The sequence below is a fragment of the Limanda limanda genome, chromosome 11 (assembly GCF_963576545.1).
Source record: "Limanda limanda chromosome 11, fLimLim1.1, whole genome shotgun sequence".
NCBI lineage: Eukaryota > Metazoa > Chordata > Actinopteri > Pleuronectiformes > Pleuronectidae > Limanda > Limanda limanda.
Genome location: NC_083646.1, coordinates 11,533,781 through 11,557,025, shown reverse-complemented (window position 1 = coordinate 11,557,025; position 23,245 = coordinate 11,533,781). Strand labels below are relative to the sequence as shown.

Here is a 23,245-nt window from a genome sequence, read left to right as displayed (position 1 = left end):
GATCCAGGGATCGCACAGGGTGACTGACCTCTCTGTAACTGTGACCTGTCCTTCATTATACATGGTCGGCATTTTCAAATGGCACGCACGTGATCCGGCCTCTAAACCTCAGTGACCACCTGCTGCTTACAGCGAGTGGCCTCTACGTTGTGTATGTATGTTGTGTGTGTGTGTGTGTGTGTGTGTGTGTGTGTGCGTGTGTGTGTGTTGATAGTTCATACATACTCAGGACTTACTGAACTTTATCAATAATAAAACAGAGTGAAAAGGCACATTTAAAAATGTACACTCAATTTGCCTTCGCAGAAATAAATCAATATAAAAACTGATCTGATTATTTAACATTATAAAGAGCATCAGAAACCTATTTTATTTATTTGAGAAGCATCTCTGTCACAGTGAGTAAAGGTGAAACGGCCTCTGTGCCAAACCCGTCTTGTCTCTGTGGCTCTTGTTGTGCTGTGTGAGGCTTAGGGAGGAGAGACAGATGGTCGATGCACAGAACCGTGTCACACCCAATCTCCACTGTTTAGCCCTGAGTTTATTACCACCTACAGGTCCCTCAATTAATCTAATTGCAAACAGTCGTTGTGCTTCCTTAGCCAGAGATAAGAGAGCGTCCTCAGCCCTGCCCATTGCTGTGTATGTGTGTTTGTGTGTTAAGTAATCCACGGTGAACACCAGGGTCGTGCCCCCCCTCCCTGCACCATATGGTGGAGGTGGATATTTAAGTAGTGCCATTGGTCCAAATTAAAATCTGCCTGCAGCAGTCAGACCTGTGATTAAAGCACTTTCCATTTGTAAACAAAGAGATTCTTACTGGACAGAGAAAAGAAGATGTTGAAACTACAATCATCCAAGTGCATTATGGGATTAATGTCAGCATCATTAGCTCTGCAGGAAGTTCAACAACCAGAAAAGTCTTTAATCCAAAAGCAACTGCTGGTGATTTATTTTCTTCTTTGTATTCTTGTATCAAATGACCTTGACATACCTAACATTAAAATGGATGATGCCACAGACTTGTTGATGAACTGTTCATAGATTTATTTTAAGACTGCTTTATCATGTGGTGTTTGACGTTTTCCCGAGTAATACATGAATAAAATTGCAGTTTTGGTCATATATTAAAGAACAATAAATATATTACACAAAATTGTATGTATTTATGTATGTATTATCAGAAAAATATATAAAAATGCTCTTTGTTAGTTATCTGTGTGTAACATCAGAATCCAGATTGAACAGAAACAATGACACTGGTACCTCGTGGTTACTTAAGAGCAGGGAACTGAAATATGTCTATATAGTTTATTTTTCATTCACAGGTCTTAATGAGATATAACAAATCATAATATTTATTTTACATGTCAATGTACTGAAATTATTTCAACCTTTTGTCTTTGGTTGTTGTTTATAAGATTGCTTCATCCTTAAAAAAACATTACATTTTAACTACAGGGCTCGTCATCAACCAGCACAGAATAAAAACCCATATTAAATAAAACATGGAGAAAAATAAAAAACAGAAAAGTAGGTGCAACGCAATTCACTCAGATGTGATCAAGATCCCTCAACTGCAAAGTTTCATGCAGCCGAGAATACATGTAAGTAAATGAAGAAATGCTTTCATCACTAATAACACACTTAACATGGTTCTAGTCTTTCCTCTGTAAACTGACACCTGTTGAGCTGATCTGAACACAAAGTCCAAGTTGTTTTATTGTGCAGCTACTTATAATGTTTTTAACACATCTATTAATACATTTTATTCCCTCAACTGAAATAACTTTGCATTTTATTTGGGTCTAAATTTTACAGCACAGGAACACTGGCTCCTAACTGTCCTCCCTGACACATCTCATCGCAGTTACTGAAGTAATTTAAAGAAAAGTTAAATATAATATAAGACAATATTCATCACACTGTTTCTGTTACATGTATATGAAAAGCATCCTCACCTTAGAGTCTGAGTGCAGGTTGTGTGTTAGTCCACCTCACACACTGATCAGATTGAGAGATTTACTCAACTCCTCCTCTCCCTCCCTCTTTTACTCTTCCTCTCCTCCCCTCCTCTCCTCCTCTCCTTCCTCTTTGTTGTGTTTCTTTTCAGGGAAGACCACACCTCTTTTCCTGTCTTCACATTAACCTCTTTGCATCTTACTCACCACTCGTCCATCTTTACTTGTTCCTGGAAATTTTGTTCTGATCTTAATTGAATTAAACAACAATTCTTCTGACAAACCAAGCAAACACTTACATTTCCCCCCCTCCCCCCTCATCTTTATTCCATCACTGGACACAAGCATTGGCCTCGGCTCCTCCGTTAAGACGTCACACGGCTCACCTAGATCTCAGCACGGGAGTAATTGTCCTGGTTAATTCCTCGTCTGACTGACAGCCAGTGAGGCGGTGGCGGGACAGCAGATGGCTGCTTTTAGGTCAAGATAAATCACACAGCACACAATAAATGGAGGCTACTCCATGATTACAGGACAGACGCCTATTCTTACATTCGCATTAGACACAGTGGCATATGTCGGCCACTGTCCCCCCTCAGGCCTCTGGGGGTCTGATTCAAAGCCTGACTTCTAGGCTGATGGTAGCAATGATACAAACACTTAACAGAAAATGTATCCTAATGTTTAAGCTGAAATTAAAATGTGTTATCTACCCACTGAACAGTCTGAGCAGTTGGATGGAAATAAAGTTAAAGCAGACTGATTACAGGAGGTGTGTTGATTTGGAGGATTACTGAGTTGATCATCAGAGGTGAGGTGTTAAAGTTCCTGCACTGACTCTAGGACTGCAGCTTCCTTCTTATGTCTCATTACAGCCAAGTTAACAGAGCTGAGTTTTTTCCAAAAATGTGATTGAAGTTTCGAGCACTAGTTTTGGTTAAAAACGCTGCAAAACCAAACATTTCAGTGTATCAAAGTGTATAGCAGCTTTCACACAGGTTAGTGCAGCAAAAAGTGCTTCACAACTGAGTGATGAGCCAAGAATAAGATGAAACAAATACAAATACTGACAATGAAATACCATAAACTAGATTTGAAAAGCTACAATAACAATACAAGTACAATAAATAGAAGATACAAAATCCAATGTAATGAAATAAAAGCAGTAATAGTATGAATAGACAGACACAATTGAATTAAACATAATTAAACATCTTGCCTTCTTCGCTTCTTGAAGATCATCAAGGTGGTCGACCTTCAGATAAACCATGACACATCACAGGTCTGCTCTGTCAGCAAGTTCACTGGTGACATGACTGAAGAACGGTGGGTCGGCTTGAGAGATGTGTATTCTATCATCTTTGTTGATTCACGGTTCAAGGTTCTCCTGTCCATCAGTCTCTTGCCACTTGTGAGAGACGACGAGCTGCATTGAATCTGCTCTGTGAAGACTTTAAAGTAACATCTGAGTCGAGGGAGCCGTGCTGAATGTCTGATTTATTGGCTTTATTGAAAACTGACAGATCATCATTAAGGATCATTACCTGTGTTATTTATTGTGTGTATGTTTGTGTTTGCCTGCACGTGCTGGTCTCCAACACACACATTTACTGTTGCAGCAGAGTGACACTGCACCTGTTGCAGCCACAGACTGTTTATACAGGGTTGCACCACACAGGATGATCTGTCTCCTGCAGGGGAAGAGTCGCAGGAAGTCGTGTCACGCTGTCGCCATCCTGTGGGAAAAACCTGCTACTGCAGCACAAGACAGCATCACCTGCACCTCCAGGAGGTGATGTGAGGTCAGTAGGAAATATTAGTATTTAATGACACGTTTAGTCCGAGTTCAGCTCTGAGGACAGAGCATCAAACTAGCTTCAACATTGACTCCTGTTTACATGATGGGAAATAAAACGAATCCTTCTGTGAGAGTATTCCGTCCAATTTAAACGTTAATTCAAAAGTTTCAGCCCTTAAAATTAAATATATTGTTCATATATTTTTACTGTAATAGTATAAATTGTCTGGCAGTTCGTGGAATAATTACACTAGTTGAACACACGTTTTTGGGGTGACTTTATTTGGGGTTTTAGAAATATTTCAACATCTTTAGCAGGAGAAAAATTACATCATCTGACCTGTCATAGTAGAAAAGGAGCAAATGACAATATATTTGTGATAAAATGAGAATCGGTCACCAATTACTTCAATTGTATTAGATTTGGCTGAAACGCTTTTTACCCTTGAAACTCCAAAAGTGTCTACATCTAAATGTCTATGTCCACCTTTAAAGTCTGTTGCAGTTGATGAAGAGGGCTGTGTGGATGGAGGGCCTCCTCCTCCTCCTCCTCCTCCTCCTCTGTGAGAATGGGGAGCAGGAATGTGTGATGGCTCCGGTGGATGTAGGCCAGTGATAGGTCTGCTCTGTCTTTGGGCTGGAAAAGTTCAAGTCATTATTCTCCTCTTGCTGCTGCTGCTGCTGCTGCTATTCAGACCAGCTCCCGTCAGCTCATTGTTATTCTGCCCGAGTGAGAGAGTGAGAGTGAGGGAGAGGGAGAGAGAGAGAGAGGGAGGCAGAGAGAGGTGCACTCGGACTGGGAGGCTGTGGTTTGGATCGTCAGTGAGGGATCTGTCGGTATTTTCCCTTTTTTTTTCTTCCTGGCCGGTTTTTCTGAAGGCATGTTGATAATCGGCTCAGTAATGAGGAGAGGTACTGAGCGGCTCCCACATATCTGACCTGCATAGAGAGAGAGAGGGGGAGAGAGAGAGGGAGAGAGAGAGAGAGAGAGAGAGAGAGAGAGAGAGAGAGAGAGAGAGAGAGAGAGAGAGAGAGAGAGAGAGAGAGAGGGAGAGGGCCATGTGAAAGAGGGGTGGAGGGCAGCTGAGATTTAGTGCCTGCTGGATGAAACAACCCCCCACTAACCCACCGAGAGGGAAAGTAGTCTAATAGGAAGAAAAGAGAGGGAGGGGGTGTTCTCCTTCCTGTCTTCATTAAACTCTCAAAGACCCGCAGGAAGTCTTTATGGTTCCCGACAATGAGATCAGAAAAGGTATGTAACTTTCTGCACTTTTCATTTATTTATACATTAGTAGTTGAGTTATTTGTTTCTGCGTGAGGGAAGCGGAGATCAACAGGTAGCTGCTAGTCTAGTCCAGCCTTCTGACTTCCACTGGGTTTCATTCACATCCCGTCGTTGTTAGGGGGGTTTGCACTCGTTGAAGTGGGTTTAAAAGACCGCACTGGTCTAGTCTTGGGTGTCGGTGTTGAGATGAGAGGAACACGAGGTTCATTTAACACCAGAGGTCTCAAGGAGCTGCAGCATCACGCAGGGGTCGATCCTGAGCGAAATGAGAGGAGAAGCCAACATGTAGCAGCATTTCAAGTATAATAGTCTATTTCTACAGCGCCTTTCAAAACCAGAGTTACAAGGTGCAAATGTGCAAAGCTAGCAAATCAGTGAAGATCTAGATCATTCACAGATATGCAATGAATATATTTAGTAATATTATAGTAAGCTCTTTTTCCCATGATTTTATTTGAACACTAATTTTAATTTAACTATTGCACTGCTGAGCTTACCGGTTTCTTCTTGTCCAACACCTTTCATTGGTTTAACTGCTTATGACAAATAAAACTTGAAACTTGAAACTTGAAACAAAAGAGATAAAAGATAAAAATATAAAATAATAAAAGAACAACATTGAAACACTAATAGCGCAGAAATAGTGCAGAAAACTCACTAGAAAGCACAAAGCATCTGTTACTCTTATTGATAATGATGGTTTTTATTGTCTGAAATGATTGAACATCTTGTCTTGTCAAATCAACTGTCCAACATCCAAAAGATTCCAGTTTACCATCACTGCTGCAAACCCACAAAAATAGTCTTGTTACTATGTTTAAAAAAAAGAAGTGTATTCATCTACGTGCATTTTTGCTTGAAAGTTCCCATCAAAGCCAAATCAATCTGTTTTTCTGCTGATCAACTAATGGATTTACAGATTAATCGTGCCGGCTCCGTACGTGCATGCATCCTTTAAACACCAAAGAAGATTTGTATAATTTGAGTGTGTCTCCTCCCTGCTGTGTTTACATCCACTCAAACCACATGAATGCACCTTCTGTATCAGCTCCCCAACCACCTGCAGCCTGGTCCTGCTGCATCCTGAAACAAACAGCACTTTATCTCCTGCAAGTCAACCAAGCTCAGCTCAGATATAAACACATAAATGTGTGTTACCAGCTTCAAAATGTCCCTTCATCATCATTTTAAAGCATGTGCACGGTTATTAAAGCCTTAGACATAAGTTTTAATCAACAGTTTGCACAGTGGCCACACTTCTCTGTCTTATGCTGCAGACTCACACAGGCACAATGACAGACTACACCAGGGTGGCCTTAATGAGCAAGAGTCTGGAACTGTTTTCTCTGTGTCATATACCATTAGTTGATCTAGGTCAACGTTTCCACTGTAATCTCGCTGTGACAACAAAAGAGGGCTGAACAGGGAAAACCGAGTTGCTCAGCTGAGTCTTTTGCCATCAAACCCAGACTGGAAATCTTTTGACCCCGGAGCGGTACCCCTCCCATCTTGATCGTCCCCTCCGCCGAGGAAACATCCTTGTCATGTGTTTGTTCAGTGCTCTGACACCTGGGACTTGGACCCGGGGACCCCATTGTTCTTATCTGAAACGGTTCAAGTGGCCTGGCACAGGAATCTAGGAGAAATATTTGGGTTGTCACAATGTTGTGAAGCGATAATGTAGAAACCGGCAGCTGAGGTGATGGGATTCATGAGAAAATAAAACCACTGCCCTCACACAGAACTGAAGATGGTCAGCATTCATGGCTTGTTGTGATGGTTCATTGGCTTTAAAGCCGCTGATTCAAATCTCACACTCTCAATCCTTCCCAGAAAGAAAACATTTCAATGGACAATAAAGTTCTATTCTTTTCTTTTCTCTTCTGTTTCATTTTAGGAGATTTGTGTTGACTCTAAAGCGTAGGACCTTGAACAACAACGACGACAACAGGAGGAAGAGACAATACCAACGCACAAAGTGTCAGGACGAGCGTGAGAGAAGAAAAATGTCTCGAACTGAAGAGGTGAACAAGATGACGGAAAACGTCTACAAGGTAAATCCCTGCAGTTAAATGTTAAGAAATGTAGAAACACTTTTTTAGACTTGCGTGTCCTGATTTGTCCATCATTAAACCTGTGTGTGTGTTTGCCAACAGGGGATTCTGGACCAGTTCAACCCCAGTCTGAAGAACTTTGTGACGATGGGGAAACACTATGAAAAGGCCCTGACAGGTTAGATGAACCCAGATCAATCCATATCCTGCAGGACTTTAATTTGCAGTCATAGCTGCATTTCAGAATCACACTGAGGAAGGTTTAAATCACTGATGATTCTTCTTTTTGTTTCCCCCTTCAAATTCGCTCTCTTCCTCAGGAGTAACGTTGGCTGCCAAGGGGTACTTTGACGCCCTGGTGAAACTTGGTGAACTCGCGAGCGACAGCCAAGGCTCCAAAGAGCTGGGTGAGTTGGGGGGGGAGCTGAGGAGAAACTGAAATAAATGAATCGGCTATAGACCTGATAAACTTCCCTGTGTGACAGCCGGGGAGAAGCTGCATGTGTCGCTGAGCAAGGAGACGAAGACGAGAGGGCAACGAGGAAATATATAGAGAGAGGGAGAGAGAGAACAGAGGGGAAGAGGAGAGAGTGGGGTCATTGTTGGGAGATTAACAACACCACATGATCTCATTGTAATGCTGAAAACAGCGGGGGAGGCAGGCAAGAGTGTCGGAGGGCGAGATGCCAGCCACCACATACTACAGTGCTGTGTGACCGAGGGAGGCCACTCTCCAAACCAGAAACTGTGTCAAAGCAGTTTTATGACATTTTCCCTGTTTGTGTGTTTGCTGCTCGTGTGTCGATGTCGATCAACGGATGATTGTGAGCGTGCAGCGTTTGGCTCCGACTTTCCAAACACACACACACACACGATATTAGATGCACTTTAACACATTGAGTTGCTTTTCATTCCAAACCATGTGATTCTGACGCCTTCACTGCTGCTCCTCACAGGGGACACGCTGTTTCAGATGGCCGAGGTGCACAGACAGATTCAGGTGCAGCTGGAGGACGTGGTAAGACTGTCTGCATCCGTGTGTTTCTAAACAGTGACCTACTTGTTGTCAGGTTAAACATTGAAATCGTGATTTAAACGCCAATGCATTGTACGTGACGTTTAGAATGTATCATATAATGCTTGTTTAAAAGGTCATCCTTGGCGGCCATGTTGTCCTCTGGTCTGACACAACGTCCCAGGACTCTCATCACCTTCCAAACAAACGTTTCTGCACCAACACATTTCATTAACCATGCTGCTCTGTGTCTCTTTTCATCGACAGTTGAAACTGTTTCACTCTGAGCTGCTTTCCCAGTTGGAGCATAAACTGGAGCTGGACATCAAGTATCTCACAGTAGGTTGAGATGAAATATCACACACTCTTATTACACATTTTTCTGAAACACACTTTGAAATGATTGTGAGAAAAGCAGGATTTTGGCCAAATTTAAAATGTTTGATTTAATATTACTGGATGGAAAACTAGTTTTTTTTATCGTGTCAAGCTCATTTTCAGCAATGTAACTTAACTAACTGCACAAGACTAATTTTTTAATAAAAAAATGAATAAAAGTGAACTGAAAATGTTTTTTTTTTAAATCTACACCTAAATCTTAGCATTAAGCTGTTGTTTCATTCATTCTGTGCATGAGTAAATCCCAGTGAATCTTCTGACTGATTGTACGTTTCCATCAGGCCACTTTGAAGAAGTACCAGAGTGAGCGCAGGTCGAAATCCGAGTCCATCGAGCGCTGCCAGTCTCAGCTCAAGAAGCTCCGCAGGAAGAGTCAGGCCAGCCGTCACCCCAACAAATACGGAGACAGAGAGATGCAGGTGAGTGAAGCCCCGAGAGCTTAACTCATACACAATACATAAGTAGTAAGTAACACAGTGACCTCTTTCATTTGACAAATCCTTCAAACACAGGGGACCTAAACATCTCTGTCAGCATTACAGCAGATTTAAAGTTGTGTGAGAAGTAGGTCGCTGTGAATAAGATTAAAGAACAATCTGTTTCAGCTGATTATTCCGAAAACAAGCAACTTAGAGCGAAACGTTTTACTGGAGGACACATGAATGATACAAGAGGGCGAGAGGATTTGGCCGATTAGATTGGAAAAGGAGAAATCAAAGCTGTGTGTAAGAAAAGGTCACCGGGATAGTATTAGATGATTTGGATTTTGTTATCATTGTGCAACAGGCAGGATATGATGTAATTCCTCTGGCCTTACAATGTGTATTAAAGGTCACTGTGTGTACTGTATTGTAAGTATGTGAGGGTGTGTGTGTGATTGTGTTGGTTCGGACTCTTCCTTCAGTTTGTGGAGTTAATGAGTCGTCGCCAAGGCGAACTGGACACGATGGTCGCCGCGGGTTACAAGTCAGCGCTCACCGAGGAGCGGAGGCGATATTGTTTCCTGGTGGACCGACAGTGTTCTGTCACCAAGCTGCTCATCAACTACCACTCCAAGGTGATATGTTCATATTCACTTCATGTCTTGAGTGGTTTGTCTCACAGTTTAAAGTAGAATGGCTCACATACCTCTACGGAAGCCCATCAGTCGTCCCATGAAACCACATTTAAATCTGCTAGATCAGGATTTTTATTTCATACACTCATAAATTGTGACTGACTACGCCTCTTAATCTGCACTCAAATTTGATGGGCTCTTACCAGGCCCCACCCCTACATGGTGGAAATCAGTTTTGTTGTTTTGTGTTATCCCACTTTTAACAATTTACCACACAAACTTAAACTTCTTTGTGGAGGTAAAAGGTATAAGTCTGGTGATATTATATATTTAACATAACATATTCCTTGAAAAGACCAAACCCAAGAGTAAATGTATCTTTAATTGTATATTGATTTGAGCTTCTAATTTTTATTCCTTTGTTTCATAGATCTCCAAAAACTTCTCAAACACACACATGAGCTGTAACTGTAGTGTACTTTCAGTCAATCCCACACAGTTCATTAATTAATCTGCAATCCTCTCTAGAAAATAACTGGGCCCAGCTGCTGGACGAACACATTTCTTTTTGGTCTTACAGTGGTATTGAATTAAACTAGAGAAGTGAGACGTTAAACAACCTCACTCTTTAACTGGGTTTTTCTCTTTTATGCCAATGAAATCAACCCAGGTGAGAGAGCTTCTCTCTCAGAAACTGTCGTCCTGGCAGCAGTCGTGTTTGCAGCCGACCAAACTCCCGGAACGAGCTCTGAACCTGCTGCGTCACACCGCGCCCCAAAGCCCAGGGGCTGCTGGAATAGCCGAGGTCCTCCGCCACGCCAAGCTGGGCTCTGCTCCGCCAGAACAGGTGAGTTCGGGTCATGTTAATACTGTGGACTTTCCACAGAAGAACCTTCTGGTGGGTTAGGATTTTGTCATCATTTTGGTGGTTCTTGGGCAAAAATCGCTGTTTTACAAGTCAAAAATAAATCTAAGGATTTAGCAATGAAGACAAAATTTGGACTAAGGAAGTTTTGGGTGTCTAATCTGTAAAACCTTACGTGATGTATAACACGATAGTCTGCAAATCCAGGTGATGACAGAGGACATTGATGTAAAAATAGAAGAAACATAGAAACGTTATTAGGACATTGATTAACGATTGTTTTAACCTTAATGTTTTATAGTTAACCTTTACCCCTTCTTTGTCTTTCAGAGGCTTTCTGTTCAGGAGGTCCCTCCTCTGTTGAACGGAGACTCAAGTCGCTCCCAGCAGCAGCAGCGCTCGCTCCCCTCCTCCTCCCAGAGTGACACGTGTCCTCCTCAGGGCTCTCCCCAGACCTTTCGCTCTGCACCATCCTCAGAAGGAGCTGCTGGGGGTTCATCTCGTGGAGCTTCACCTCAGCGCACCAGTGCATCGGTCAGCCCCCTCCCGGACAGCAGCACCGGCAGCAGCGCCAGCCCGGCCACATCTACTCCCACCACGTCCGGTGGCTCGGCCCAGCAGGGCTCCCTCCTCCTCTCCACCAACACGTTCAACCTCTCCCCGAGCCTCATCCCCTCCACGGTGATGTCCCTCAGCCAGATCTCACCAGCCGGCAGCTCATTGCATGGCATGACCCTCCCCATCCCGCACAGCGCCCCACACAGCCCTCCGCTGCCTCACAGTGCTCCTCTCTCCAGGGCCATGACTCCTGTGCAGCTGCTGCACCAACAGGTGGGACCAGCAGGGAGCAACACCTCATCACCGTCACATAATCCCTGGCTGCTGAAGGCTGGAGACATGTGTGCCACAGCAACACTTCCACTGCCGAGAAGACCTGTCAGTGAAATGAGGCTGGGCGGCTTTCAGGGTAACATGTGACACAGTATGCCCATCTAGTTTGTGTGTGTGTGTGTGTGAGTGTGTGTGTGTGTGTGTGTGTGTGTGTGTGTGTGTGTGTGTGTGTGTGTGTGTGTGTGTGTCTGTATCACCAACCCTCTCATTTTCTTCTGTCTCTATCCAGGCTCCAGTCTCCCCAGGATGCTGCCGTTATCTGGACCTACACGTGTGGAAGCCATGTTTGCCCACGGTCCTGGAGCCTCAGAGGCTGGTGGAGGAGGGGGCGGGGCTTGCTTACTGCACTTCCTGCCTGGTGACGACATCACCCTGCTCATCTCTGAGCCCAGAGACGGATGGCACTACGGTCAAAATGAACGGACTGGACGGTACGTTTTTACAAATCACACAGCAATGTCGATTAACAGCTGAAAACCACAACACATCTGCTGTATAACCTGAAGGGGCCTTTTATCCTTCAACATCATAGTAATCCACAAAATCTGAATGTCTCTAGCTGGAATCTGTAAACCAAATTCAGACCTGGTATTAACATCCTCCCTGAGTGATCCGATCACAAGAGGTCAGCAGGTTCAGGTGTGAACTCACCCAAATGCGTCCTGAGATCCGATCATGTCTGAGGCCCGATAGGAGTTGGTCTGAGGCCACCTTCTATTCATGAAGTGAACGCAAATGCATCCTGGGCCACCTATGAAGGACCGCCCACTCAGCTGATGTCCTCTGACCTGCTACAGCTCATTATGAATCAAATTAACTAATTAGATGTCAACTAAGACCTGTGTGAACTCAGACTGGGTAAAACAACATTATTTAGTCTTCGCAAATACAAATGACGTACATGTTCATCGTCATATAGAGCAGGAAGTGAGATCCGATCACAGATCTCACATATGAACTGTCCACTTGCGATTAGACGTGTCAGGACAGATGTTGTGTGTGTCTTGGTGCTTGAAGCTTTACCTTTATAATGCTGCAGTGTAACATACGACAAAACTCTCCTTCACAGGAAAGGCTGGTTCCCTTTCTCCTACACTCAGCCACACCACAGCAAGCTCGATCACCTGGAGAGGTGAGTGAACGAAGAGCAAACCTCAAACATCCAAGGTTTCCTTTTAGTCTTTTACAACTTAATACATCAGCAATGGGTTGAAAAGTTAGGAATTCTTTTCTTTTTCATGTTGAAACTAATAGGACAATCTCCATTGTCCATCCATATTCCAAATAAATCAAACGCTTTCATGTCGGACGCGCAGAAAGTCACAGGAGCTCGTGCTCTGCAGGGCGATACTGTTTTGCCCTCCAGTCTTTCCGCGTCTCTTTCCAACACCAACAGCTTTGTTGATGAATTCACACAGAACCAACATGTCTCAGCTCATCATGTTTCCTTTCCCTCATGTATTCTTTCCTCTCTGTCTGTGACCTTCCCTGTAGCTCCCTGTTCTTATCTAAAGCTAACAGCACCAGCACCGGTCAGCTCGACAAGCTGGTGTCCGCGGGTCTCCCAGCCCTCACCCCCGAGTCAGAGGAGGAGCGCGCCCTTCCTCCCCAGAGGGTCAGCACCTTCCGCCCGCGCCCGTACAGCATGGCCGACAGCAGCAAGGTCAGAAGCATGAAATCTTTGACAGGGGGTCAGAGGTCAGAGTGCATGTGCCTGATCCTCACTGTTGATTATAATTACCGAATGGAAAAGCGACAAAATGTTGAAATGATATTTGGGTTTGATAATATTAGCTGGGCTGTCTGTTTGATTTTCTTTACGATGGGTTCAGGTTCAGGCTTGGTTGGTTTTATTAGTTTAGTTTAAAGGTTCAGTGTGTAGAATTTAGTGACATCTAGTGGTGAAGTTGTATGCTGCAGCTAAATACCCCTCAACCCCCTCCCATGCCAAACATGATAAAGACCCTGTTGGAGCTTCAGTTGTAATAAAACTCCAAAGGTGTTTAGTTTGTCCAGTTTGGGCTCCTATACAAAACCTGTTGGCGTCCATAGAGAGGACCCTCTAGACCTCATCACTAGGGTTATTTTATATTCAATTTTTGCCAATAAATTCACCTAAATCTTACACACTGAACCTTTAACAGTTAATTTTGGGCTGCACTCTACATGGTGAGTAATAAGAGGAATCTGATCATAATAATTGTTTCCTCTGTATTTCAGATCACCTCAGAATTGGCCTCTTCAGCAGCCCACCCAAGGTAATGCTTTTTATTTGTAAACGACCTTGTAGGAGAATGAAGGGAAAATCCTGCACCATGACCTGGAGGCAGTGCGTTTCAAAACATTGTCATTTAACAGGAAAGTTTTTTTTTTACAATTCTTTTGTGTTGCATCTGAGAACTTCACCACCCAGTGTTTTGGAGTAAATCTCTGGAGATCTTGACATCTGTATCGTATCCAGATTAAGTGTCTCCCCACATACTGTATATAGATTATATGGAGATGCCCCACAGTGATATAAGATACATTAACATGACAAAGTGTGGATAGTCCTTCATACAGATTTTTGGCTTTTTTTTAAAGTTTACCCAGGAGATGTGACAGGAAATTAGGCGAGAGAGGGGATGACACACACAAAGGTTCCCAGCTAGTTTCAAATCAAGGACCAAACAACGACATAATCATTGTGTCTTTAGAGTAACAGGCCATCAGTGTGTTCGTCATGTCTCTTTTAGTCTTTTAGTGTTTCTGTCTTTTTCATAATAAACTTCATTGTGTTCTCATGATTTCTGTCTTTCAGGGCCAATCCCTTCGCCCACATACGACTTAGAAAAACAGTCACCAACGATCGCTCAGCTCCCATCATCGAGTGAGTGTTGGATTCCCACAGCAGCGATCCAGTTTTGTGAGGCTGACGACAGAGAACCAGCTCAGTCCTGCAAGCAGCTCATTGGTTCATGTTGACTCTTAGTATTTTACTTTACTGGATGTTCTTTCATTGCAATTTAATCAAATACAGAAATGATAAGAGGTTCATGTGTAAAGGCTGAGCTGTTATTAAAATGTTGGCTGTCCACTCAGTGTTAAAGTATTTAATAGGAGACAATATAAATGAGACCACTGTGATATCTAAAAGTTTTGTTAAAATTAAAATTAAATACAAAATGTGGGCATTAAAACTAAATCTAGAATAGTTTTTATCAGACAGAAGTTGGCTGTATTTAGCTTGTAGCTGAATCTCGCTTGTTCAGAATAACTAACACGATAAGCTTCGTTTCAGCCTGTGAAGCCTCTTCTGTCTTTTACTGTTATACAAGGAAATTGTATTTAACGTTTAATGTTGTTTTTGTGCCATATATTCAAAAGTTTTCTTCGTTCAACTGATCTAGGGACTGGCTCCTAATAGCAGGTTAACTTTCACCTGGACTGTAATGAAGTGTTACGGGACGAGGACAGGCTCCTACTCAATTACAATATTATATATTTTTAGATGCCAGATTGTTAAATCCTCTTCAACTTTTCTTTTTTAAACTATTATTCTTTGGCTGAGAGAGACTATTAAAATGAAAAAAGGCACAGTTAGTTATTTTTCGTGTCATATTTACTTTAAAATGACTGAACAAGGGGAATGCTGTTTGAGTGTACAACTCCCTGTGTTAATGACATAACACAACACATTGTGCTGCTGTAAAGTTACATATTAGTATTTTATGAATGTAGATTTTTGGATTAATTTACCTCTTTGCCTGAACTCAAAATACAAAATAAGAAATACTCTACCTTAAATGTGATGATTTATATTACTAAGCTAATCATTTCCCAGTGTAAACACTGAATTAATTACTGACAAATTTACTTATTTAACACAATACAACATACAAAATAATTAAAGAGAAAAGCTTCACAGACTCAAACTGTGACTGCTGATAGTTGAACAATTGGATGGTGTTATTATTGAAAGAAGATTTTTTCTTTAAGAAAGTAGTTGCGGATGGTTCAAAGTTAAGTATGAGAAATTTGCCTGCCTAGTCTTGGGATGTAATGTCTTCTCGGTTCCTTTTCAGTCCCAAATCTAAAGCTATTCAAAATCTTAACAAGTGGATCTTAGTCATATGTTTACCGACTATCAGACTGAGCAGAATCTTTAAGAGAGATGTGAAAGCCAAGACGAGATGATAGGACTTTTATTTGAGGAAATGAAACAATGAAAGTGATGAAGAAGGAAAAGGGGAAGTTGACCAATGTCAGAGCAAGTGTTCATGGTAAACTAGAGATATCCAAAACATCCTGTAGCTCTGCAGTCGCCTCTTGCAAAGAGGGGAACTTTTGTGTCAATGAAAACGGAAACGCTTGTTTATGTACTGTTAACTGCTTTGAGTTGATATTTTAGCACCTTTACGATTCAGAAGATTCACCCGAGAGGTGTTTGTAGAAAATCATTTCTAACATCAGATGTATTCGCTTTGACTAGAATGGCATCGTAACAAAGATGACAGATAGAGCTAATGCTTATTCCTGCTTGTAAATAGAGCTTAAAACATGTGATTGTATGACTTTTATTTGATTTCTTTTTGTCACAATATTTCACTTTGGTGGAACATTTTGAGTTTGTAGAAGCTGCAGAAGTTTTAGAAATTCCATTATTGAAAACTGTGTGTGGAATAAAATGAAAACATGCCCTTACGTTACCTTACCCTAAAGTAAGAAATATTAGTCTGTAGAGAATATTTTAAAAAGTGAGAAATTGGTTTGTTTAATTTATCTGGACAAGTAACATAATATACAGTTTATGCATGATATAATTATATTGGAAGTTTGAAAAGTGATATGAAAACTTCACAGGGCAAGTTTATCGAAATATAAATGTCAATGCAAATTTTTCATCAACAGTTACTGTATGTGGAAACAGCTAAATAATGTGTACATGTCTTATCAGCAGATCATTGTTGCGCAAAATACACATGATGCTGTTTCTTTGCAGGAAAACTGTCTTCTACCAAAGTGAAGTATTGTTTTGACATAGCACAAGACCGTGGGTCTGTAAAAACAAAATGCAACGTAAACAGGTAGTTTTCTGAATCGTATCTACGTGAAATCATGATGACTACAGAAGATATTTTATTTTAATGGTGGATATTACTGAGACATTCTTTACCTGGTATACTGAATATTGACAGGTTGTGAAATAAAAGCTCTATGAAAGAAAACATTTGTCATTACTGTGGAACTCTACTACCTAAAACAAGCTCACTACTTGAAGTAAATTTACAGTATTATTGCAACAACGCATATACCTTATATCCTTATGTATTTTAACAGCACATAGATGAACATGGCCTACTAACTGGCAGAGGTATTATAACACTGAACTAGGGCGCTAACAGGACCGAACACAGGAATTTTGAAGCCTGTTGCGATTAGTGGAGAGAGCGTTGCATAGGTTCTTCGCACTGCGGCAAGGACAAACGCTTCACTTCCTGCGTCCGTCGAGCGATGTCGATACCTGCATAATTTTTTTTTTCAAATTAAATTAACTCAATATTCTAAATTATTTAACTTAATTTTTCAAATTAATACAACTAAATTTTTTAAATTAAATTAAATTAACTTGAATATTTGAGATAAATTAACTCAATATTCTAAATAAATCCAACTCAAATTACTAAATCAATTTAACTCGTATATTAGAGTTAATTTAACTCAATTTTTCAAATTATTTTAACCTGAATATTTGCGTTAAATTAACTAAATTTTTCATATTAATTCAACTAAATTTTTCAAATTAATTCAACTAAATTTTCCACATTAATTTAACTCGAATATTTGAGTTAAATTAACTAAATTTTTCAAGTTAATTCAACTCAAGTTTTCAAATTAATTGAACTTGAATATTTGAGTTAAATTAACTCAATATACTAAATTATTTTAACTCAATATTTGAGTTAATTTAACTCGGATAGTGGAGTTAATTTAACTAGGATATTTTAATTAATTTAACTCGATCTTTAACTTCAATTTAACTAAATTTTCTTAATTAATTTAACTCAGATATTTTATTATTTTAATTATTATTTTCAGGCAAATTAATTACAACTTCAATATAGGGCCTCCCACCGTTCGGTGCTCGGGCCCTAATGATCGGGGTTTACTGTGGTTACCTTTCTTACTTATGCAAGCAGAGCCCCACTGGTATGAAACAAGGAATTAATTTTCCAACAGTGTTAATCGGATTCCAGCTTTGTCATGCTAAGCCCCTGCTGAAGGATCAGGGTTATGTCGAAGCTTAGTTTCAAAACTCTCATGATCTGCTCTGTAAAATCAATTGGAAATCTTAATCCTGACTCATGTTTTCTGAGAAAAATTACATCAGTTTCCCACAGACTGTTTGATTCAGTCTGAATGCAACTGAACCAAATAATATGAAACAAACATAGAATTAATTAAATAGTCTTTATTGTGGAACATTGATACGTGGGGAAACTGTTAGGACAGACATGAACCAGAGGAAATCCAGGGGGCGTTGATTGTGAGAATGTGAAGTTAGAGGTTTTTAAGCCATTCCAGGTTATTTCCTTTGGGTTCACACGGATGAGCGGGGACATCAGGCATGTTTCCATCGTCTCGCACAGGAACTGCATCAGGAAAAAAAGGGGAAAAAATCTTACATATTTATCTGAACCCCCGAACAGGTATTAATTTGAATAAAATGCAGTGCATTGCAGTGTTTACCTGGATAGTTGTACGGCGTTGCTGAATTGATCATCCCTGAATACTTTGTGAAGGGGCTGATGTATGGCAGAGCAATACCTGAGAAAATACAATAAGTTTTTAACTTAACGCTCAAGACATTGACTGCACAATATTTTATTTTGACAGTTCTAATACACTTGCATATGTCCTTAGTAACCTCCGCTGTGCTCTGGTCTATGTTCAGCACTAGAATACAAGGAGGCAGCATGTGGTTATTGTGGGTCTCATCCATGGAGCAGCTATAAATGCAGAAGACTTTTCGAGACATTAAAGCTGTATCTAATCATATCCACTGTAATGTGTGTGACAATCTTTTGTTGCTTATAGTATGCACATTAGTTATAACAAAATAAACAAGTACTTATGATACCAGGCAATATTTCCATTAAAATTCAGATGAAAATCGGAAACCACAATGTTTGAAAATCAAAATTTCGTCAAATGGAGAAAAAATAAATAGATACTTTGAAATGTAAATTGATGGAAAAACTGTAATCAATGAAATATCTAACAAGAAGATATATATATATATCGATAACTATCCCAATGGTTGTCACATTAATACTTATTTTAAGTTTCCTTTAAGTACTCTTGTTCCTGAGTAGAGGATGTGATTTTAACACCTTTTTATGGACAAACAATTGATAAACAAAACATTTTGCACATCTGAGGTGGATCAGTTCTGTGTTACACCTCCTCACTTACTCAATTCACCCGCATCATATCGATACACATATTTGACTTCTGTTATATTGCTGTTGATGAAAATTACGATTATTAATTATATCATTAACTACCCAGCCCTACTATAAACAAGTGGGATGTTAATAATTCACCTTTTGAGGTACTGGTAAATCTGTCTATTTAGAAATACAGGCTGCTTTGTTGACGTATGAAGCATTTCCACAGTAAGTCCCATTATGAGTATTTCAAGTTACTGACCGACCACTGCAATCGCACAGGAGGCCACAATAACAGGCTCTTTGTTCCAGGCATTCTTCAGGAAAGCTGCGATTCCTTAAGAGAGACACAAAACAAACACGGAACAGGTTCAACACCTCCTCTGATATCAGGCTGTGTTTAGCTAAAGTTAGCCCCCGCTAGCGACACATCCAAGGTCACAGTTTTCCTTTTGTTTCGATGGGATATCATTGTGTTAAAGTGGCTCTGAGACCTTCACGGTGTCATATCGATCATTTACAGTGTGTATTTGTGTTCTATCGAGGGTCAATTGCCTCTAATTCCCCGGTTTGGAAACACTAAAGATAGTAAAAGATATACACATACCCGCCATGTTTGTCTCGAGTGGATGAACGGAGCGTGGGCTCATGGGAAATGTAGTAGCTGCAAAGTGACGTAATTTTCCTGCGCCCGTCGCACATAAACACCAGGCCACGGAGGAGAACGAGAAGCTGCCCTCGCTTTGCCTCACGTTTACTTTTCAGTTTGATCTCATGACTGTAGAGATTTCAGAGTCTCCCTCTGTCTGTGGATTGAACTGATCGACTGCTGCAGTTTTCATTGGGGATTTAAAACCGCGGGACATAGTCTGAGCCGTCAGAAGATTGAGAAAATGTAAGTATCGATACATTGATCGCTTGTGTGATCAGCTGATAAAACCAGGGATGTCTCTAGCGACTGTTTTCAGTATTATTCGAATGTGATTAATCTAAAGTCATTTATTCATTGAATTATCCACCAGAAGCTGCACAGTCGAAATCTGTCTGTGCATGTTTCCAGCATCATTTTTTATATATAACTAAAGTAGATATATACGTTCTTCCCATTTACGTTTAGTTTGTTTGTGATCAATATAAAACGACATGAACATTTGTATATTCCCCCCCCCCTGTCATTGCTACGCCACAGTTATTAGTACGGTGGCCAATAGAGCTCAACGCACTGCAAATAGACTAAACAAGTGGAAATCAAGAAAACAACTTCATATTTTTGACGACACGTGCGCTGCTAATAAGTCACAACACTAGAAAATACAGAATCACGCTGCAAATTGCGTTTAAACGACAACGGAAATGTTTCCACGTCTCTCTCAGCCACCGTATTGCCCCTTTCCCACCACTGAACCCTCCAGTGAACCTGCACCTGCTAAAGCCGCTTCAAACCAAATTCCTGTTTAGAAATGTATTATGAAAACAAAGTCATGATCCGCTCTTGCTTCTTGTCCAGATGATGGAGGATTTCTCTGGCTTGGCTCTGCCTCCTCTGTTTGGAGGACACATCCTTGAGGCAGAGCTGGAGCCAGGCGGTGTGGAGCTGGGACCTGACGAGGTAATGTTACTGATTGTGGTAAAGGGCACAGTGAAGTGATGATGTGTGAGTAAGTGGTCCAACCACACCGTGCTACCTGTGCTGCTAAGTCACACAGAACTATGCACATTGTCTTTTTACCCACTGTATCAAGTCACTAGTATAACCAGTATTAACATCACACTATGCTTGGAAAAGTAAAAATATAATTGAATGTGCATGTGAAGTCAAAATCTGGATTCTATTAGAAATGTGTCCAAAATATTTGAATTCAGAGAGTCTTGTTTGGAAGTGTGGTCACTTGTTTGTAGCTTAATCAGTGAGGCACAGGTCTGCTGGGGTTGATGAATAATTTTAACATGGATGACACTGCATCAGATCTAGTTAGCTACTCAACAATATTATCATGTCATATTAAGAGCTGTCATACATTTTCTGAGCACTAACATTATTCCTGTGACATAAAGCAACACAACACTGTATCATGACAGATTTAACAACTGAACTGAACTCCTTAAATCACAATACAGACAACAACGCTGATACAGAGTTATGACCACGACACACAAACAACTTGAGTGGATTGTATTTCTCGTCAGGTGGAGCTCGGCGCGGGAGACAGCGAAATGATTGAGAGCCCAGAGCCAGAGGATGAGGAGACAAGGGCTCTTGATAAGAGGAAATATCTGTCTCTGAGCAGGAGATGTAAAGAAATTGAACAGGTATGTGTGTGGCTTGGGGTTATTTTGCACACGCTCTCTGACTGTGTGTGTTGCCAAATTTGTAAATGGGTATTAATGGGTTAAGTAGCATTTGGTGCCAGACTTCTCATCATTTCTAGACATGGACTTACACATTTTTAATGTTTTCATCACCACGCAATTATATTGAATGAAGATTGTGTTCCTCATTTTTATTTTTAATGTCTATATTATCATGATTTACTTTTATTTTCAGGTGAATCAAAAGTTACTGGGCCGCCTTCACCAAGTACAAAGAATCACACGTCGGTTGAAGAAAGAACGAAGGTTTAAAACTTGATAACAATAACTACATTTCTGTGAGGATTGACTCTTGATGGCTCATCTTGGTGCTCTGTTAATCCCTACAGGTTTCTTATGAAGACTTTAGATGTTCACGGTGATGATTACAGAAATGCACAGCTCACGATATTGCTTGAGGTGAGAAATAAACCAAACAGTTCTAGCTCTGGATGCAAAATTTGCACAGTGACAATAGATTTACAATGTCAGTTTGAAAAAATTGAAGTCACCGATTAGATTTTAGTCATTTCATTATTTCCAACTGCTCGCCTGGCACCAGCCTGTGTTTTTTTTTAACTGAACCTTGTGATGGAGCAGGATTTTAAGCAACCACGAAGATCTAAGCCTTACAAAATAATAACCTCTGTATTAAGAACTGGCAAACAAATTCCTGTTGACAAAAATATTTAAGATTTTGTCTTAGATTACCATAAGATTAAATAATAAACCAGGACCGAATTTTAAAGTGGTAAAAACTCACTAACAATTTATACATTAATTTTAAATTAATTAAAATGCATTAATTATAGTTCAAAAGCAGTTACCCACTTTGCCTACATATACTGTAGTTGCATCTGTTGCTTGTTCTTTCAGGATGAGTCTGGTGCACATTTAGATCCTGCTGCTGGAGTGGATGAAGACCGTCTCAATGGTCTGTCTGGTTCCACGGCGTCCACAGCGTTACATCACGCTGCTGGACCAAAGAAGAGGAGGCACCGAATTCCAAGGCAAGAGAAAGACAAAGACCCACAGGTAGGTGATTAACTCTTTGGTCCATTTAAGTATAATCAAACAATGACCTCCATGTTGTTGTGTGTTGGTGTGATTTGGATGAACATGTAGTTGGGGACACATGAGCAAGTAGTTTAATACACAGATCCGTCTCATTAATGTAAACACTCAGACATCTGACAGTGTAGAATAATTGATTTTGTGTTGACCGAGTTTCTGCTTCTTCACCCAGACTGAACCGGACATGTCAGCGTTGGCAGACTCACAATTTGGAGACATGCCCAGTCCAACCTCCCTGTCTCACTGATCATCCGATGGCTGCACTGCCCTGGATTAGATGATGTCCAAGGAGCGACAAGCGTCCTTACTTGTTCACTAGATAATGTCAGCTCTCACTGTGCAGCCAAGTTTTCCAGTGTTTGTAGTTTTACTTGAATATTGTGAACAGACTTAAGTTCATCTAAGATAAAACGAAATGTCAGTTACATGGTGCATACATTACATATATTTGTACATATTATTTTCTGCTTTCATGTTTTGTACCGAGATTTGATGACATAATTATGACGAATGGCAAGCCTTGTTTGGTAAAAATCTTGCACACAGACAATTAAAGCAGGGCAGAAAAATGAATGGCTTCATAATTTCATCTCAGTGAGATTCATCATCATCATTGTCAAAGGAAACTAAAACTCGATTTTGTTTTTTTGAGCAGTTCTATGACATTTGTGTTTTCATTATTATATGTTTTAAAGTTTGTGGTTTATTTGGTTCAACTTTTGAAGGTTTTAGAAGTGTGTGTATTTTATCGTTTTTACAGATGTACACCAAGACAACATAAAGATTTCCCTAATTGTATTCATCTTCACGTCCGCATAAGCAGGTTAAACTTCAACCACTGACTGGGCTTTTGTGTTTTTACGCATGAGTTCAATTACAAACCAACTATTTTTCCGTTGCAGGCAGAAATAAAAAAAAATTTAGAAATTTTTCTAATGAAGTGTCTTTGATATATCATCAAAGGAGTTTCCCCAATCTTCTTCTGTAGGGGATGGACATCATTCAGATGTCTTGCAGAGTGACCTGATGAGTTAAAAGAGATAAATTACTACATAAATAACCTTTAT

The 23,245-nt window shown here is 40.6% G+C and overlaps 3 protein-coding genes across 3 annotated transcripts; 2 read left to right on the top strand and 1 right to left on the bottom strand.

Moving 5' to 3' along the window:
- Positions 1-6,074: 6,074 nt before the first annotated feature.
- zgc:158689 (uncharacterized protein LOC791177 homolog) lies at positions 6,075-14,198 on the top strand. The gene is given in 15 exon segments (XM_061081803.1): positions 6,075-6,157; positions 6,942-7,098; positions 7,201-7,276; positions 7,419-7,505; positions 8,055-8,116; positions 8,381-8,452; positions 8,794-8,931; positions 9,417-9,569; positions 10,240-10,416; positions 10,765-11,401; positions 11,555-11,756; positions 12,395-12,457; positions 12,820-12,988; positions 13,546-13,583; positions 14,126-14,198. Coding segments are annotated over 15 exon segments (2,187 nt in total).
- Positions 14,199-17,761: 3,563 nt separating this feature from the next.
- ndufa3 (NADH:ubiquinone oxidoreductase subunit A3) lies at positions 17,762-19,408 on the bottom strand. Its single transcript, XM_061081039.1, has 4 exons — positions 19,363-19,408; positions 19,018-19,092; positions 18,055-18,132; positions 17,762-17,957 (listed from the first exon to the last, which is right to left on the bottom strand). Exons 1-4 carry the CDS (start codon positions 19,403-19,405, stop codon positions 17,866-17,868), a joined length of 288 nt encoding a protein of 95 aa, XP_060937022.1. The 5' UTR covers positions 19,406-19,408; the 3' UTR covers positions 17,762-17,865.
- A 61-nt stretch (positions 19,409-19,469) lies between these two features.
- tfpt (TCF3 (E2A) fusion partner) lies at positions 19,470-23,109 on the top strand. The gene is made up of 7 exons (XM_061081038.1): positions 19,470-19,650; positions 20,263-20,364; positions 20,943-21,065; positions 21,301-21,371; positions 21,455-21,524; positions 21,981-22,139; positions 22,351-23,109. Exons 2-7 carry the CDS (start codon positions 20,263-20,265, stop codon positions 22,423-22,425), a joined length of 600 nt encoding a protein of 199 aa, XP_060937021.1. The 5' UTR covers positions 19,470-19,650; the 3' UTR covers positions 22,426-23,109.
- The last annotated feature ends 136 nt before the right edge of the window (positions 23,110-23,245 follow it).

Bases quoted from the DNA above. Each gene is read 5' to 3' on its own strand.
- tfpt (XM_061081038.1), top strand. From the start codon at position 20,263: ATGATGGAGGATTTCTCTGGCTTGGCTCTGCCTCCTCTGTTTGGAGGA. The intron at 21,525-21,980 runs GTGAGAAATAAA...TTGTTCTTTCAG, and splicing joins AGCTCACGATATTGCTTGAG to GATGAGTCTGGTGCACATTT. The intron at 22,140-22,350 runs GTAGGTGATTAA...TTCTTCACCCAG, and splicing joins AGAAAGACAAAGACCCACAG to ACTGAACCGGACATGTCAGC.
- ndufa3 (XM_061081039.1), bottom strand. From the start codon at position 19,405: ATGAGCCCACGCTCCGTTCATCCACTCGAGACAAACATGGCGG. The intron at 18,133-19,017 runs GTCAGTAACTTG...GTATTTTCTCAG, and splicing joins CTGTGCGATTGCAGTGGTCG to GTATTGCTCTGCCATACATC. The intron at 17,958-18,054 runs GTAAACACTGCA...TTCCTGATGCAG, and splicing joins AACGCCGTACAACTATCCAG to TTCCTGTGCGAGACGATGGA.